The sequence below is a fragment of the Drosophila serrata genome, unplaced genomic scaffold, assembly GCF_035046125.1.
Source record: "Drosophila serrata isolate PLE 108 unplaced genomic scaffold, ASM3504612v1 contig_275, whole genome shotgun sequence".
NCBI classification, from domain to species: Eukaryota; Metazoa; Arthropoda; class Insecta; order Diptera; family Drosophilidae; genus Drosophila; species Drosophila serrata.
The window spans coordinates 4312390-4331139 of NW_028257173.1; the positions used below are offsets into that span (position 1 = coordinate 4312390).

The following is an 18750-nucleotide window of genomic DNA, read 5'->3' on the forward strand; positions in this document are numbered from 1 at the left end:
TTTCATTAAGTTCTTTGCGAACCACCTCACTCTGACCAGTTCACATTTGAAATTGATTCAGTTCCATTTAGCTCCGACTCAAAACAACACGTGCAACGGCAAGCAATTCTGTCTTATATTATTATTGAGAGGTTTTCTAAAAGAAACAAGCCTGCAAAATGCTGGAGGAGATGCGGACAATGAAGACCACTCCAGTGCTGACCAATTCTCGGCCGGAGTTCAAACAGATACCAGAAAAACTGAACCGGGTAACATCCAAAAGGCCCTCGCCTCTTCTAACACTGATAAATTTTTTGTTATTTTCACAGCACCTGTCCAACTTGGGAGCACCCCATGTGGACTCCTTTGACGAAATGCTGACCGTTGGCTTGGACAGTGTGGCCAAGCATATGACTCCCATCCAATGGCAGAGTCCTGCCGGCGAAAAGATCTCCCTGAAAGTGGCAGCAATTTGGATTTCAAAGCCTCAGGTGCCCCAGGATGTGATTGATGTACGCACCCGTGAGATATATCCCACAGACTCCAGACAGCTACATGTTTCCTACTCCGGCATGTGTTCTGTGCGTCTTGGTTGGAGTGTCAATGGCATAGAGAATGCGCCCATCAACGTTGATCTCGGGGAACTGCCCATTATGCTGCGCTCAAAGGCCTGTAATCTGGGAGGAGCCAGCCCACAAGACATGGTGAAACACGGCGAACACGACAGCGAGTGGGGCGGAATATTCGTGATCCGTGGAAATGAGAAGATTGTTCGTATGCTGATCATGACCCGGAGAAACCATCCCATCTGCGTAAAGCGTTCTTCGTGGAAGGATCGTGGTCAAAACTTCAGCGACCTGGGCGTGTTGGTGCAGACTGTGCGTGAGGATGAGTCGTCCTTGAGCAATGTACTTCACTATCTGAACAATGGCACCGCCAAGTTTATGTTCTCCCACGTAAAAAGGTTGTCGTATTTGCCCGTCTGCCTGATCCTTAAGTGCCTAGTGGATTATACTGACGAGGAGATCTACAACAGACTTGTCCAGGGCTACGAATCAGATCAGTACTATGTCTCCTGCGTGCAAACCATGCTGCGGGAAGTCCATAATGAAAATGTGTATACACACAGCCAGTGCAGGAGCTTTATTGGCAACCTATTCCGCTCACGATTCCCCGAGGTTCCGGAATGGCAGCCAGACGAGGATGTGACTGACTTTATCCTCAAGGAACGTGTCATGATTCACCTGAATACCTATGAGGAGAAGTTCCAGCTGATTGTGTTCATGGTCCAGAAGCTGTTCCAATGCGCCCAGGGTAAACACCGAGTGGAGAACGTTGACTCGGCCATGATGCAGGAAGTACTCCTTCCGGGACATCTTTACCAGAAGTATCTGGGTGAGCGCATTGAGTCCTGGGTCATGCAGGTACGCCGCTGCCTCCAGAAGAAACTAATCACTCCGGATACTCTGTTGAACAGCGCCATATTGACGCAATGCATGCGACAGGCGGGCGGAGTGGGGCGCTCCATGGAATCCTTCCTGGCCACGGGAAATATAGCCAGTCGCACGGGCCTTGGCTTGATGCAGAACAGCGGCTTAGTTATCATGGCAGAGAACATTAACCGAATGCGTTACATGTCTCATTTCCGGGCTATTCACCGTGGTTCCTACTTCACAACGATGAGAACCACCGAGGCGCGACAGCTACTCCCAGATGCCTGGGGCTTTATTTGCCCGGTCCACACTCCCGATGGCACGCCCTGCGGTCTGCTAAATCATCTGACACTGACCTGCGAGATCTCCAAGCGTCCGGATCCCAAGTTGGTAGAGGGCATACCCTCCCAGCTGATCGAGATGGGTATGCTACCATTATCCAACCGTCGGAAGCCTGATGGCAAGCTATATGTAGTCTTCCTGGATGGCAAGCATCTCGGACACATTCATCAGTCGGATGCCACACAGATAGTCGAGGATTTGCGGCATGGCAAGATCTTTGGAACCTTTCCCCAGATGATGGAGATTGGCTTTATTCCCTTTAAAAAGAACGGACAGTTTCCGGGCCTTTTCCTAGCCACTGGACCGGCGCGAATGATGCGTCCCGTGTGGAACCTTAAGTGGAAGATGGTGGAGTATATCGGAACCTTGGAGCAGTTGTACATGGAGATAGCCATTGATCCAAAGGAGATGTATCCGGAGTTCACAACTCACCTGGAGCTGGCCAAGACGCACTTCATGAGCAACCTGGCCAATCTGATTCCCATGCCAGACTACAATCAGTCGCCGCGTAACATGTACCAGTGTCAGATGGGCAAGCAAACGATGGGCACACCATGCCTGAATTGGCCAAAGCAGGCGGCCAACAAGTTGTACCGCCTCCAGACGCCAGGAGCGCCTCTCTTCCGACCCGTTCACTATGACAATATCCAGTTGGATGACTTTGCCATGGGCACGAATGCTATAGTCGCTGTCATCTCCTACACAGGCTACGACATGGAAGATGCCATGATTATCAACAAGTCGGCATACGAGCGAGGCTTCGCCTATGGTAGCATTTACAAAACAAAGTTTGTATCGCTGGACAAGAAGACCAGCTACTTTGCCCGGCATCCGCACATGCCGGAACTGGCCAAGTACCTGGACACCGACGGACTGCCACATCCCGGCTCCAAGCTGAGCTATGGCAACCCCTTGTACTGCTACTTTGACGGCGAGGTGGCCACCTATAAGGTGGTAAAAATGGATGAGAAGGAGGATTGTATGGTGGACAGCATCCGGCAGCTGGGAACCTTTGATCTGGCGCCCAAGAAGATGGTGGCCATTACATTGCGAGTGCCACGACCGGCTACCATTGGCGATAAGTTTGCGTCGCGAGCTGGACAAAAGGGTATTTGCTCACAGAAATACCCAGCAGAGGATCTACCATTCACGGAGTCCGGCTTAATCCCAGACATTGTGTTCAATCCCCACGGCTTTCCCTCCCGTATGACCATTGCTATGATGATCGAAACGATGGCGGGAAAGAATGCCGCCATACACGGTGAAGTCTACGATGCCACACCCTTTAGATTCTCCGAGGAGAACACGGCCATTGATTACTTCGGTAAAATGCTGGAGGCTGGTGGCTATAATTACTACGGCACTGAGAGGCTATACTCCGGAGTAGATGGTCGTGAAATGACTGCGGATATATTCTTTGGTGTGGTCCATTACCAACGGCTGCGTCACATGGTCTTCGACAAGTGGCAGGTGCGATCGACGGGAGCGGTTGAGGCGCGTACCCATCAACCGATCAAGGGACGCAAGCGCGGTGGCGGCGTGCGTTTCGGAGAGATGGAACGAGATGCCCTCATCTCCCATGGTGCGGCCTTCCTGCTGCAGGATCGTCTATTCCACAACTCTGACAAAACGCACACGCTGGTGTGCCACAAATGTGGCTCCATTCTATCGCCGCTCCAACAGATTGTCAAGCGAACCGAAACGGGCGGACTCTCCTCCCAACCGCAAACGTGTCGGTTGTGTGGGGATAACACCTCCGTGTCCGTGATCGAGGTTCCGTTCTCCTTTAAGTTCCTGGTCACCGAACTGAGTTCGGTCAACATCAATGCCAGGTTCAAGCTGGAGGAGATTTAGGTGGATACCACATTAGATTATTGTTAGTCTTTATTTTTATCCATTGTATGATTTCTAATAAATTTAATAAAAAAAAAAACTTAAACTTATCCCGAAAATTTTAGGGATCTCTCTTTTGAGATTTAAAAAAACAAATCATCATTTTAGTATTTTAAATCTTATAAACAACACTTTTAAATGGTTTCAATTTATATTTATTTATTTATTTAAATACATATTTGTTTACGTTTTACAGTTAAATTCCTGCATTTGCTATATGTAGTTGTGGTTTCTTTTCTTGTTGCTGTCGTAGTCGCACATGTAGTGTGTGTGTTTGTTTAATGGAATCTTTTTTCGTGGAATTTTGTAACATTTAACTATTGCACTTTGAAGGAAGAAGGGCTTCCAACTTCCAACTGACATGCACATTGATACGAAAGGGGGATTGAGAGTTTAGTGTTAATAAGTATTAGATGACAATTTCCATCGGTATATCGCGGTATTCAGTATCAGTATCTATATAATGTATATTTTAGTTTACAATTCTTTGTTCTTCATCGGCTGCCGCCGTCGCCGCTGCCGCTGCCACCGCCCGTCTCTCGATTGAAGGGAGAGTGAGTGTCCAGCAGATGGTATGGCTTGCTCCTGCATCGGATAAGTTAATACTTCGTGCTATATAAATCGATTGCGGCGCACAACATCATGTAGTTTGCTTTGTCTTCACCTTAGCTATGGTACACATACGAAACTAAATAGTACACAGAGGACACAGGATCATCAATCGAAAAATTCTGCTATAATATAAGATCTTGAATCAATTTTCGTTAAATTTCTCAATTTGCTCAACAATGGTTTAATCAAAGAGTGTGTTTGTTTTTTAATAATGATCCGTCTCTCTTTCTAATTATTTGTCTATTATTTAATGAGATTTCTGCGGCAACTTCTCCTCCCTCTTCGTCATCGTTCAGATCTCTTTACAATCAAAAAACACTAAACATGAATTTCGTTTTGATGCAATTGCAATAATCAATATATATATATATGTATAAATATTTAGATAACGATTTGCATATTTGCATATTTGTCATTTTGCAAGCAATTACCTTTTGTTTTTTGTATTGTTTCTTGTTTTTATTACAACGACGTATATACTAGGTATATGTATGTGGCTTGTATGAATGTATATCTGCTGTGTAATAGGTATATAATATCCAATTGCTACTCTGCCTCGAAATGATGCAACAATATATAATTTGTCATACACTTAAACATAATCTAATTATGTTCTCTCGCTTCGCTACTATTATGAACTTTTTGAGCTTAACATTTACAAAGAATTCTGATACGGGTGTTCGGGTGAGTGAAAGGTGGATAGTGGACAGTGGAAAATGGTGTTGAAGTACGAGTAATATTCTCAAATCAAGGGATCAAGAGGAAACAGAAAACAGGAAACGGGACAAGTGGGGTACAGAGGGTATAGCTCACTCCGCAAAACTCACTGCTGCTGGAGAAGATGAAAGGTACGTATGAAGAGAGATTAGGAGTGGCTGCTTGGCATAACTAAACGCTCTCTGCTTTTGATATTTTTTTCTCTAGGTGATTGGGATTGTGCATTGTAAAGTGGTTGCCGTGGCTCCATCTCAACCCGCCTCTCTCCTGTCCATATTGATTGTGGCTTAGAACTGATCCGACAGCAGGTCGCATATCTCCCGGGTCACTGTCTCCTTACTGGCACGAATGGTCAGCCGGAACATCTACAGAAGGAAAGAAAAATGGTAAATCAATATGGAGAAGTTGATATAATACCTAAACTAATATATTTAAAAATTTATTTGAATTTATTGAATTGAAAAACTGGACTCACCTGAGCTTGCTTATTTGGCTCCAATCGCAGCAGGCAGCCCACCTGTTGGGATTGCGTATGAATGATGCCCGCACAGACCATGTTGTCCGGATTGGGATCCACCTGATCTAACAGCTGCATGCCAAAGCCCATCAGCTTGTTGCGGGCGCCAGGCAAATCCAGTGGCTGCGCCGCCTTGAACACTTTCTGTGACCGTTGTTGTTCCCTGAAAAAAATGAATTGTTAGAAATGAGTATCTTGAAGGTATTTGTAGGTAATTTACCCGCTCAGATTCTTCCATCGGGCAAAGAAGGACTCGGCATTCATCTCGGTTGGCTCAAAGAACTTGTTAACGCTCAGTGGCAGCTTGATGCTGAACTTCTGCTGGGTGCCATTGTAGCGGAAACTGATCTCAATGGTCGGCGCATCGGCATAGTCTTCGATGCATTCCGCGGTGAGTAGCTGTTGGATCTGGGCACCGGCCTCCAGGGTCGGTTCCACAGCCTTCATTTGCACATTCAACTTGAGCGCATCCTCGGCGGACCATTGCAGCACCGGGTTGAAGTTCTAAAAGACCAAAATGTACGTTAAAAGGATACATAATTTATTAATCATAGCTCCACTCACCGTTAGGGGAACCTGTGTCTTGTTGCCATAGAACAGTCCCAATCGTCCTAGATTCTGGCGGAACTCGCTCTTCACCCCGATCTGCAGCATTTCGTTCTCGAAGAGAACTCCATTATTCTTGAACAAAAACTTCTTGGTGTTGTACACGGCGCTCGAATTGTTGTTGCCGCCGCCGTATATATCCCCAAGGACATCGATGAGGGTGCTGTTGCCGCCACTCCCGCCGATATTATTCGATGGCGGAGTACTCAGCCCAAGGAGATCTGTATTCGCATTGCTGTTATTCAGCTTGCTGTGCGAATTGTTCACGTGCACATTGTTCTGCGTGACAGACGGCGGAGCCGGACTCTTCGACTCACGGATCTCGTTCTCCGGCACCCGACCGGGCTTCTTCTTTTTCAACACCGACAGTATGGAGCTCTCTCGTTCGGGGAACGATGGCATCTCCTCTAGGACGGTGGCCAACACATCGGTCGAGGCTACAATGCTCAGTTGTAGATATTCGCTGGCTCGCTGTTGCAACTCGGCGTCGGCTGACCGAAGATTGCTGTGCTGACGGAACACATCCTGGATGTTGGTGCGAATCTCCGGGAACAGATTGATGAACTTGATGTACGTGGAGAGGAGCAGTGCTCGGGTCATGGGGGAGCACAGATGATACTTGGAGTGCAGTAGTTTGAATTGCACTAGCGGTGCCGAACGGGAATCGCCGGCGATAAGATTACCGAATTCTCCCAGAATATAGCCACCCACTTTGACCATATTCTCGTGACAAGCGGGCGCCTGCAGGGCCTCGAAAACGGTCTTGGCGGCATAACCTTGTACCTCCTCGCGGTTAATCACGATCTGGATGACGCGATACCACACTTCCTCCGAAACATAGTCGCCGGCAATGCGTATAAGATTGAGGATAACATCCACGTACCTAGAGTTGACGGAAGAATAAAAGATCTCCTTCAATCTTTGAAATTATATACTTACCAAGTATAATCCGTGGCGTACTTCTCGGCAAGAATGGCCACCTTGAGCACCATTTCCTCGCGTATCGAGTAGTCGGCCGTCTCCAGATAGTTAAGCATCTCCTGTACAATTTCCTCGGCATTGCCACGATCACACATGGCATACAAAAGATCAACTGCCATCTGACGCACGGAGACATCCTTCTCCATCTTCATCGACAGGATGACCACCTCCTGATGCTTCTTTACCTCCTCGTGCGAGAACTCCGATGTGGCCAGGTGGCACATGGACTCCAGAGCCAAATAACGCAAATTGGTCTCCCTGTTGCTGAGGAACTGACCCAACTGGTTGCAGGCGCGCACCAAGAGATTCGGCTCGCTGTCGCTGTGTATGATCAAATTGATGGCCTCGAACAGTACAGCGTTCTTGGCGTTCGAATGCTGCACCTTCTTGCTCTTTGGCGGCTCCTGGGCCTTGTTCAAAATGGTCTCCAGTGTTTCATTCAAGCGAGCCCGAACGCCCGCCTCCTCGGTTACTGGATTGTAATTCTGCAGCAGGCGAAGAAGCTTCACCGAAAGCCAGGGAGCCGGCACGAAATAGTAAGTGTAGTCCTAAAGATATAATAATTCAATTAAACATTTTATTTTTTAAATCTATATCTCAAAAATCCCACCTGCAAATCCGTGTAACTGGCCGTCACAATTCTGGATAAACGAGATACCGCCAAATTTACACAACCCTTGTACTCGTCCGGATTGCGCTTCACCAAGGCGTCGATCAGCGAGGTGGCCGCTGTCACCACTCCCATATGCTGATCGTTGAGCAAATGGATAATGCGTGAGGTCCATTCGCCGCCCGGTATAATGTCCGGCGAGGAGCGGAACAAACGCAGCAGACACAGCGCCGCCGACTGCTTCACCACGTCCATGGTGTCGCCCGAGACGAGTAGCTTGGGTATCTCATTGGAAAAGGACTCGGCCATGTCGCGGCTGCCGATATTGGCGATACACTGGAGCGCCAGGTTGACATGCACGGGATTCCGCGACTGCAAGTCATTCTTGATCGATTGAATGATCAGCCGGATGAGGTCGCTATTCGTGTTAACCAGCACCGAGATGAACAGGTAACCCTGGAAATAAAATAAGGGACAAGGGTTAATATTAAATCAAAAATATCGTAAACATTGAATTATTTAACTTTTGGATATAAGAATATTGCATTTTAGATAAAAATATTGAAATTATCGGGAATTATTGAATATTTAAATTTAAATTCTAGAATGACTAACTGGTTTTCTTTAACATTTCCAGCATATTAAATGCGGAGTTAATCGATCAAAAGGTTGTGCAACTATTTTCTTTATATTCAATATCAACTTTTTCAAATTATTCCTTTAGATTTCTCCATATATTTTGTTTACAACAAATTCCTACATAATTGTTTGTTAAAGTCCCCTCTCTTTGCAGTTCAATTATTTTCCCTTTCTCGATTAATAGTTAAATGGTTATTGAGGCACTCACGATCTGCTTCTCTGAGTATTTGTTGGAGGACAGCAGGTTGACCGCCTCCATGTGGCCAAAGTCGATGTCGTGGCCGAGGAGAAAGATGAAGAGCAGCTTGCAGACATACTTCTTCTTCTGGTAACCGTCCAGGGTTTTGTCTCCTTTAAATTTGCTCCTTATGTTGGCCAACTCCTTGTTTATGCGTTTGACCTCCGCCTCTTTGCTTTTACCTGTGGAAAAGTAGTTGAAATCGAAAATTAGTATGGTGTTGTGGAAATGGGGTCAAGGTCATAAAAGGAGAATTCACAGTAAAATAGTAGAGTTTCGTCGACGGAAGCCTCGCTTTCTTTTCCGCCGCATGATGATTGATCGGTGATGGGAGAGCCGCTGACTTCTTTGCACTGCATGGTGCGGCTTTTCTCTCCTCGGGTTCACACTCTCTCTCTTTTCGGCGGCGGTCACATAGGCGCCAATTAGTACCAGTCACCGATCCGCGGCGGCGAAGCCTATAGCTCTCCCAGATATGCTGTTCCCGAAACCAGTAACTAGTGACCAGCAAACGGCAAACACTGGCGATACGATAATGCGACAACACAGTGAAGCGTCGGGTAAACAATTGTGCTGCTCACTAACACATAGAAGTACCTACAGTACTCGCCTAATACAGGGGAAAGTAGAGTATTATCTAAGCTTGAAAGTTGAAAAGAAAAATTGGTCTAGAAAAGCTATGATAAATATGAAGTAGTTTTTAAAAATTTAAAGAAATTCTAAACTATAAGTAATTGTTATTCAACACAATCCTTCACTGTACTTGGTGCTTAGTGCCGCCCCGCTTTTATTGTGAGTGCCTCTGCTCCTGGTAATTGATCAAGAAATGGCGCTGATTCCGCCCCTATGGAAAATCTCTTGTGAGCGACGTAGCGCTCAATTGGATTTAATGCTGGTTACGGGGTTACCCAAGAGCTTCTTCAAAAAGAGATCTGCACTTACAGTTCCTTATATCCGATATAAAGACGGCCAGGCCTCTCATGCCATCCCCCCGCACCGGCGCCATGGTAGTTAGCTTGTTAATTTTCGCTGGTTTTATGCAAACTGGGGGCGCAAGAAAATCGTCGATGGGAGGCGGCCGAGTCTCGAGGCGTTCTTATCGCTCGAACTCGACGTTGGATCTTCTCTGTTGCTCTCTCTCTGTGTCGCTTCCGGATCACTCTCTTTCTATGGGTCTCTTCGTGACTCTTTTTGCGGACCTGAAAAAGGGCTGGAAGAGAGGGAAATTTGATTAATTGTGGGATTTAGTTATTGAATGGTTTTATTGATCGATTGAAGGTGGTTTTCTTTTAATAAAGTGGGTAACACACTAAGGCTTTAACAAGAATAATGTAATTTAAGCATATAGCACTGAGTTAAACTTCAGATATTTAAACAATTCCTTTGAAATTGTAAACGGCAACTGTAGTTTAGGATTATCAAGTATCAAGACCATGATTCATGAATCTTTTGGAATGTTTATAAAAGTAATACTGCTTATAAATATATATGTTTGAACAGTCCGAGTAAATCTTATCAATATTTATCGGTTCTCCGTTAATAAAAAAAGCTTTACAACCGTTTTATCCAATCAATTGAAGTCTAGTTGTTTTTGTTTCAGTGCATCTAGCGAACTGCTTTAAGCGAACTTTGACATTTTTGAACGGGAAAAACAAAGGGGATGGGGGGAAGGGAACTCCCCCGCAGTTTTGGCAACCGATTTATTTGCAACTTGGCAGCGCTTGCTTGCACGCTGATAAAGATTCATTCCCCGACCTCGCTCGCCACTTTTTATCGCCTTCGCGCTGGCCGTTGTGCACTTGTGCCCTTATATTATATTTTTATTTTGACCACCGGCTTCTGTTGCGATTTCGGTTTCCGTTTCGGTTGCGCTTTATGTTCTGTTTTCTGTGTTTTTTATTTCGCTCTTTGTGCGCCCGTTCTTGCTTTCATGTCACGTCACTTTTTTTCTCTCCGCTGGATGACGAAGGCGTTTCGCCAAAAAACCCCAAGCGGAGCCACCGAAACAAACATTAATGGGCGTATTGTGGATTTCGGGGGAGCTTACTTTGCTTTTTTCACTCGGAGCACCAGCAGCAGCAGCAGGGGAAAATCGTTGGCGTTCCGGAATTCCTGAGGCAGAGAGGAGATCGGAGTTTTGCGGAGCGAGCGCTTGGCTTGGGCTTCGCCTACGGGGTGTTGGCTGGCGGAATGTGTGGATCGCGGGACTGAACTTTATGTAACTCCACCTGGCAGATGCTTCGCCTTGCTGTTCGCCGCGGATTTGTTGTTAACTATTGCCGAACGCAGAGCAATTCACGAAAATGAAAATTTCTATTGATTTTTCTTCTCTCTGGCTGCCTGTGTGTGGAGCCATCTAGCGGACGCGAGTATAGCGAATAGTGTGGTCGAAGTGAAGGCGAAGCAAGAATACCGCGAAAACCAGGGGTTTTTGGTCTGACGGCGTCAGGGCTGGGTTAGATTTTAAGGTGGGATTCATTGCGTAGTGAGGTCACAGGGCATATAATCAGTTTTGTTGACTGTATACGTACGATTTTCTATATGTTTTATGTTTTTAAAAATTAAGGACAAACTAATTTAAGTCTATAGACGGTTCCATGACATATAATTTATGAAGTTTTACAAACAAATGTTTCCATTATGCATACATACCATACTTACAGCTTCACAATTTACGATTTTCATTTAATTAAATTCGAAATTCTGAAATATAAAAATATATGCAAATATTTGGAAAAAACATGATATATCATTAATACAATTTTGAATATATTAAACAAAAGTTTTCATTTTTCATAACTTTATTTACAGATTTACAATTAACGATTGTAAATTCGTCCGATTTTCATAAAATTAAATTCAAATTCTGAAATATTAAAAAACTAGATGCAAATATTTTGAAAAACATCAGTTATTTAATTTTTTATAAATTCTGTATTGTTCCCAAGGACACTATATAATCATCATCATAATAATTAAATATCCATAAAATTAAAACCGATATTTCTAAACAGAAGAAAATGACAATATTTACAATAGATGAAAATATGTTAAAAACTGTAAAAGTTATAATTTAAAATTAAAAATTTTCCTATTGTTTCTATGGTAGCTATTTTATAATTTTTTTTAATAATTTTCGATTGTTTTTTTTTTTCTGGCAGATATTCGATATAGATGTTAGATTATAACAGAAATTTAAGATAAGTACAAAATGGCTATATTTTAAATTAGAAATTGATAAGTGGAATAGTTATAATTTTTTTCTCAAAATTTTGCGATGTATGTTATGGAGTCGGAAAAGTCTCCTTCACTGCATTGAAAACATCTGACTATATTTATAAAACCCTGCAAAGGTTAAAAAAATGTGTTATTTTATTAGTAAGCATATTAGCATGCTAGTTGTTTATTAAAATAATATTATTCAGATGTTAATTGTATTAACCACGCTTTGTGACGTCACTGGTCTCGCTCACAAAATGCCGCTGTGCACCACCTCGCTCACGCGACACCCTGCGGTTACTCCGCCATTTTTTTGCGCGTTTCAGAAACGCGTTTTTATTTGTGGAAAAAAATATGTAAAATGCTCTTGCGGCAAGCAGCGAACAGATTTAGCAAAGCAGGATAAACCCCACCGACGATCCGCGACCAGGAGCATCTCCAGTTTCCAGCGAGGGCCAGCGGGACAGTGCCAGCGGAAGAGCGTGCCTGATGCAGACGCATGTGTTACGCAGCAGCAGAGTTTAATTATCGCACCGCAAAATAATAATTGGGATTGAAAGACTGGATATTGGAGAGTGAGAGTGAGCGAGCGAGGAGGAGTCAACCACCGGCAGCCATGAGTTTTTCCAGCGACGAGGTGAACTTCCTGGTTTACCGATACCTGCAGGAGTCGGGTGCGTACAGACGATAACACACACAGAGCCCGCCTTAATAATGGTTGCTTTTCGCTTTTACAGGCTTTCTGCATTCGGCCTATGTGTTTGGCATCGAGTCGCACATCTCGCAGAGCAATATCAATGGAGCGCTAGTGCCGCCCGCAGCCCTCCTCACCATACTGCAGAAGGGCCTCCTGTACACGGAGGTGGAGTGGAGTGTGGGCGAGGATGGTGAGGTGGCGCGACCCATCGAGGGACTGTCTCTGATTGACGCCGTTATGCCGGAAGTGAAACCGCCGAAGCCCATTATCAAAACGGAGCCGGGCAAACCGGGGGCAGTGGACTCCTCGGCCCCTGCCGGTGCCAGCAACAACAACAGTAACGCCAAGCCCGATATAAAAATTGAGCCTGGAACAGGGGCAACAGGCGCTGGAGCTGGTAACAAGTCCGGTACGGGCAGCACCACGGGCACCAGTACGCCCACGGATCAGAATAATAGTGAAGTTGACTCCAGTGGGAACACGGCAAACAGCACGGGAGCTGCATCATACACTGGAAACAATGGAGCCGGAGGCAATCAAGCGACACCTGCCGGAGGCAATAACACAGGTACACCGGCTTCCGGAGCGGATGCTGCGACCACAGCGGCAGGTCAAAAGAAAGCCCAGAACTCCAATGAGCCGGGAAGCTCGTCCGGCGGCAGTGCTGGCAACGCGAATGCTACCAGCACCGATGACGCGGCATCTTCCACATCGACAAACGGCAATAGCAGCACCTCCAGCAGCGTAGAGCAACCCTCAAGTGGGGTGGCACCTACCGGCGGCGCTGTCTCCACCTCAAATCCAGACTCTGCAGCAGCAAGCGGAGCATCGGCAGCGGCAGGAGCCAAGGCATCCAGCGGAGCGGTTACGATTCGAGTGGGAGCTCAAGGAAACAACGTCCAAGCGGGTTCAACGTCTGCACAAAATTCGGCGCCCAGTGGAACAATCTCGTCGTCTACCGGTGGCGGTGGTGGCGGCGGCAGCGCAGGAGCCCCCGAAGCCCTTGTGCCCATGGATATCGACGTAAGCATTGAGATTCCCGACTCTAAGGCTCGAGTGTTGCGAGGCCACGAGAGCGAGGTGTTTATCTGCGCCTGGAATCCGAGCAGGGATCTCTTGGCCAGTGGATCCGGGGATAGCACTGCCAGAATATGGGATATGTCCGATGCCAACACCAATTCTAACCAGCTTGTGCTGCGGCATTGCATTCAGAAAGGCGGCGCCGAGGTTCCCAGCAATAAGGACGTCACATCTCTGGACTGGAACTGCGATGGCTCTTTGCTAGCGACCGGAAGCTATGACGGCTATGCTCGGATTTGGAAAACGGACGGACGACTGGCCTCCACTTTGGGGCAGCACAAGGGTCCGATCTTTGCGCTGAAATGGAACAAATGTGGCAATTACATCCTCTCCGCGGGCGTGGACAAGACAACGATCATCTGGGACGCATCCACGGGCCAGTGCACACAGCAGTTTGCCTTCCACAGTGCTCCGGCTCTGGACGTTGACTGGCAGACGAATCAGGCGTTCGCCTCTTGCAGTACCGATCAGCGGATCCACGTCTGCCGGCTGGGAGTGAATGAGCCCATCAAGACCTTCAAGGGACACACGAATGAGGTGAATGCGATTAAGTGGTGTCCACAGGGTCAGCTGCTTGCGTCTTGTTCCGACGACATGACCCTGAAGATCTGGAGCATGAACAGAGATCGTTGCTGTCACGACCTGCAGGCGCACTCCAAGGAAATTTATACGATAAAATGGTCACCCACAGGACCCGGTACCAATAATCCCAACACGAACCTAATCCTCGCCTCGGCGTCTTTCGATTCCACGGTGCGGCTGTGGGACGTGGAAAGGGGCAGCTGTATTCACACGCTGACCAAGCACACGGAACCGGTCTACTCGGTGGCCTTCAGTCCGGATGGAAAGCACTTGGCCTCCGGCAGCTTTGACAAGTGCGTGCACATTTGGAGCACGCAGACTGGACAGTTGGTGCACAGTTACAAGGGCACCGGCGGTATCTTCGAGGTCTGCTGGAACTCCAAGGGAACCAAGGTCGGAGCAAGTGCCTCCGATGGCAGTGTTTTCGTCCTGGATCTGCGAAAGTTCTGATCGCAGGCGGAGAAGCTTGGCTTCGTCTACTGAGAAAACGCTTCTATGGGCCCGAAGGTTCCCTTTTAAACTTAGAAAGTGAACACCGGGCTATATGTAACTTCTTTCTAAGCTATCCCGCCCTAGCAATCTGTATTTGTATCTGCTTTAAGTTCTAATTAGCTTTTTAAGGTTATATATTCTCGCTTTTTCTCCACTGTCTTTTTCGTACGCTTAGTCCCCCGAGTCACACAAAAACAAAAAAAGAACGAAATGCCCCAAGGATTTCGAGGGCTCCAACTTGGTTGTTGTCCTCCTTCGATCTGCGGGACGCTGCTCGCTGCTCTTTTTTAAACTTAATTATAAGCTCTATGTTTCTAAGGATATGTCCCCCTTTTTTATACAGAAATCGTTTAGTATAACTTTATGCATTTTGTTATTGTGTCGAGTCGATCGAGATGATGCCAATTACCTTAATTACCCGTATCCCTCTATATTTCCCTCCGCTCCCGTTTTTACCCGTAAGCCGGAGGGATATCAATTCAGATCTGATCGGACCGATTCACGCATACATTCAGAACAGTGTAACTGCATCCCACGTAGTCTGTAAACGAACGTAAGCCTAAGAATTATTAAGAACACGAGATTGGCGAAAACAACAGCAAAATCCATTAAAGCTAAAATTTAATTGGAGTCTTTTCTTTTATACGGGATCTTGTAAAGGGTCAAACTTCTAAGACCAAAAACTAATAGAGAAGTCTTAGCTCTTTTTATTTTAATTTTGGTATTGGGAGTTATAGAAACCATATTTAAACTTAGTTGACAAAAATCTATATTTATTTTTCTAATCTAAATTTTTAAATAACTTAAAAATCCATGACATTTCCCAGATGTCTTTGCTTAAAGAAGCGGCTCTCCTCGCGAATAACCTCTCCCGATTTGGTGGTGCCCTTAAAGAACTTGGTGAGTTTTGTACCGGCGTACTTGGGCTTCTCGGTGTCCGGCTCATCGAATTCCATGTTGTAGGCTTTATCAGCCAACGCATTCTCCGCCGTGGACCAACTAAAACGTACCAGTCGAGGGAATCCAAAGACCAGATCGATATGCTCCGCCAGGAACCGCTTTGTGACAGGATCTCCCGGGTAACCGCTGCCAAAGGCATTGTCTTTGATCACCAGACCCTCGGGGAACTTCCACACTTTGAGAGCATGATCACGGGTGACCTTGGCACAGATACTAGCCGCCGAGACAATGGGATAGGTGGAATCGGCTTTTTTGGCCACCGTAATCTTAAAGTTGGGAAAGCGCTTCAGCAGCTTCTCCTGGTATTTCTCCGGTGGACCCACCGTATCCACATAGACCTCGGCTATATTGACGCCCGCGTCGATCGCCTGTTGGATTAAGCCCATTGCAGAGTCCATAGAAACCTCGTTCAGGGAGCACTTGGACCGCCGGTACATGCTGGTGCTGATGGTATTTGGCGATATAATCTCCACGGCCCAGCCGATGCAGCTGGTGGCATAATCCTTGGTATTGATGTCATTGAATATAACATCGCGCTTCTCTTCGGTCAGTTGTTTGGAGTCGGCGCATCCCAGATCTTCGAGAGCCTTCTTGCTGTCCAGCGGGCAGTAGGAGATTCCGTATACCATGGGGCCGAGGACAGGACCACGCCCAGCCTCATCGACGCCCAGCATGCAGGGTTTATCTTTACAGACATCCGGTACATCGCTGAGGTAAACAGTATTCCTGCTGTTCTCTTTTCCGGCTATGAACGGTCCCAGGGACTTCAAGGAGGTGATTTTGCTGGGCTCCTTTAAGTCCTCGTCGACCTCATTTTCATCTTTTTCTATTTCATCTACAGCTATAGTTTGATTTTCTTTTTTAATTTCTATATCTTCGTGGTCGGACATCTTTGCGCGCTTTTTATTGTTTACTTTTTGGTGAAAGAACGGTCACTCTATAGTTCATATCGATATTCTCAAAGCATTTAATAATACTGCGATATGGGCTATCGATCAGCATCGATTATTTTATCAAAAACTAATTTTGTCATCTAATCATTTTTTGTACGAATGTAGTTTTGATAGTTTATTAAATAAGTCAAAGAGTGTCTTTGTGATCATGGAGATTCTGGAGGCCCGTGTGTTGCAAGGCCACAAGAGCGATGTGTTCACCTGTGCCTGGAGTCCGAGCAGGGATAACTTGGCCAGTGGCTCAGGAGACAGCACTGCCAGGATATGGGACATGTCCGATGCAGACACCAATTCCAATCACCACGTCCTACGCCATTGCATCCAGGAAGGTGGCATCGAGGTCTCCAGTAACAAGGATGTAACTTCCCTGGACTGGAACGTATGTGCAAGATACTCTTATCCTATGACTCATTCCGTCAGTATAAGTTTATACCTTTTTAATAGTGCGATGGTTCCCTGCTAGCGACTGGAGGTCATGATGGATTAGCCAGGATTTGGAAGGCAGACGGTCAACTCGTCTCCACTTTAAGTCAACACAACGGTCCCATCTTCGCGTTGAAGTGGAACAAAGGCGGGAAGTACATTCTCACCGCGGGCGTAGACAAGACAACGATCATCTGGGACGCATCTATCGGCCAGTGCACACAGCAGTTTGCTTTCCACATTGGCCCCGTCCTGGATATTGACTGGCAGACAAATGAAACTTTCGCATCTTGCAGCACAGATCAGCGGATCCACATCTGCCGGCTCGGAGTGAAGGAGCCAATCAAGACCCTTAAGGGACACACAGATGAGGTGAATGCGATCAAATGGTGTCCACAGGGTCAGCTGCTGGCGTCTTGTTCCGACGACATGACCATTAAGATCTGGAGTATGGACATAGATAACTACTGCCACGATTTGCACGGGCACTCTAAACCCATTTACACAATTGAGTGGTCTCCAAATCTGATCCTCGCCTCGGCCTCTTTCGACTCCACGGTGCGGCTTTGGGACGTGAAACAGGGCAGTTGTATTCACACGCTGAGCATGCACACGGAGCCTGTCTACTCGGTGGCCTTCACTCCAGATGGCGAGAACTTGGCCTCCGGCAGCTTTGACAAGTTCGTGCACATCTGGAGCACGCAGTCTGGGCAGCTCATGCACAGCTACAAGGGCACTGGCGGTATCTTCGAAGTCTGCTGGAACTCCAAGGGTACTAAGGTGGGAGCTGGTGCCACCGACGGCAGTATTTTCGTCCTGGATCTGGGGAGCATCTGGGGGCGAAAACCACATCACTAACTTCATTAACGATTAAAACCTATTGACTCAAAGCATCTATAGATTGTAGAATCCAATCTTTGAGATAGAACACACTAGTAGAGATCGAAGGACCATTGCAATTACTATTACTTGCTGAGACAACTCCCACAAGTTCTCGGTCAATGACCAAAGGGGCTCCAGAATCTCCGTCGCATATTCCGGGCATAGCGCAAATGCTATTTTCCGGAACAGGATCCTCATAGAAGTTCTCACAATACTCAAGGGATAGCACTTCTAGATTGATGCCCTGCAGAAATTCAGGAACTATGAAAGACGAGTCCGAGTTAAATCCAGTAACGCCCCAGCCCGTGGCAGAGGCAATGGTTCCAGGGGCAGGATGCTTGTTGACCAAAGCGATTGGATGCACTGTGTCGCTAAGGACGAGAGGTTTTTCCAATCGTAGGACGGCAATATCATTTTCGGACGAATCTATTGTATAATTCGGATAGGAAATTTTTGCTTGTACTTGAAAAACAGTTCCGTTTGATCTTGCTGTGGATCCAACACTAACTGACAAATTATTAATTCGATATTTTGTACCGTTCTCAAAACAGAGGCAATGCGCAGCAGTGATAATGATCGTCTTGCTGTATATGGAGCCACTACATATATGGACTCCCTCATGTCGCAACGACGCCTGCCAGGGAGCCTTGTCGATTTCAATGAGTACTCCGCCTACAATGTGATTTTCAGACGTGGGCACAACTGCGGATAGGAATTGCGCTGCCAAGAGCAGAAGGAGGCTGTGGATGAGCATTTTCTGAGTGAACTAGGAATTTGGGAATCTACAGCGATTTATGTGGCATCTTCGTAATTGTAAATTCTAAAAACATGGCTTCAAGACAAATAAGTAAAAGAAACTTGATTTTCTTTTCAAGTAACGTATCCCGGGCTTGCT

At 46.4% G+C, this 18750-nt stretch overlaps 6 protein-coding genes across 6 annotated transcripts; 3 read left to right on the forward strand and 3 right to left on the reverse strand.

Moving 5' to 3' along the window:
• The first annotated feature begins 31 nt into the window (after window positions 1-31).
• Polr1B (RNA polymerase I subunit Rpl135) lies at window positions 32-4312 on the forward strand. Its single transcript, XM_020956949.2, has 2 exons — window positions 32-248; window positions 309-4312. The coding sequence occupies exons 1-2, from the start codon at window positions 159-161 to the stop codon at window positions 3606-3608; spliced, it is 3390 nt and encodes a 1129-aa protein (XP_020812608.2). The 5' UTR covers window positions 32-158; the 3' UTR covers window positions 3609-4312.
• On the reverse strand, window positions 3780-10990 carry AP-2alpha (adaptor protein complex 2, subunit alpha). Its single transcript, XM_020956953.2, has 9 exons — window positions 10615-10990; window positions 9510-9777; window positions 8538-8749; window positions 7691-8146; window positions 7039-7628; window positions 6058-6982; window positions 5714-5997; window positions 5452-5656; window positions 3780-5341 (listed from the first exon to the last, which is right to left on the reverse strand). The coding sequence occupies exons 2-9, from the start codon at window positions 9571-9573 to the stop codon at window positions 5264-5266; spliced, it is 2814 nt and encodes a 937-aa protein (XP_020812612.2). The 5' UTR covers window positions 9574-9777; window positions 10615-10990; the 3' UTR covers window positions 3780-5263.
• LOC110187552 (transducin beta like ebi) lies at window positions 10728-15262 on the forward strand. Its single transcript, XM_020956940.2, has 2 exons — window positions 10728-12460; window positions 12524-15262. Exons 1-2 carry the CDS (start codon window positions 12403-12405, stop codon window positions 14593-14595), a joined length of 2130 nt encoding a protein of 709 aa, XP_020812599.2. The 5' UTR covers window positions 10728-12402; the 3' UTR covers window positions 14596-15262.
• Window positions 15263-15389: 127 nt separating this feature from the next.
• LOC110187554 (ribonuclease H2 subunit A) lies at window positions 15390-16568 on the reverse strand. The gene has a single exon (XM_020956943.2). It carries the CDS (start codon window positions 16485-16487, stop codon window positions 15441-15443), a length of 1047 nt encoding a protein of 348 aa, XP_020812602.2. The 5' UTR covers window positions 16488-16568; the 3' UTR covers window positions 15390-15440.
• Window positions 16545-17866, forward strand: LOC110187553 (F-box-like/WD repeat-containing protein ebi). Its single transcript, XM_020956942.2, has 2 exons — window positions 16545-16929; window positions 16995-17866. Exons 1-2 carry the CDS (start codon window positions 16699-16701, stop codon window positions 17829-17831), a joined length of 1068 nt encoding a protein of 355 aa, XP_020812601.2. The 5' UTR covers window positions 16545-16698; the 3' UTR covers window positions 17832-17866.
• Window positions 16605-18609, reverse strand: LOC110187555 (trypsin alpha-like). Its single transcript, XM_020956944.2, has one exon. The coding sequence runs from the start codon at window positions 18607-18609 to the stop codon at window positions 17851-17853; it is 759 nt and encodes a 252-aa protein (XP_020812603.2). The 3' UTR covers window positions 16605-17850.
• Window positions 18610-18750: the final 141 nt, after the last annotated feature.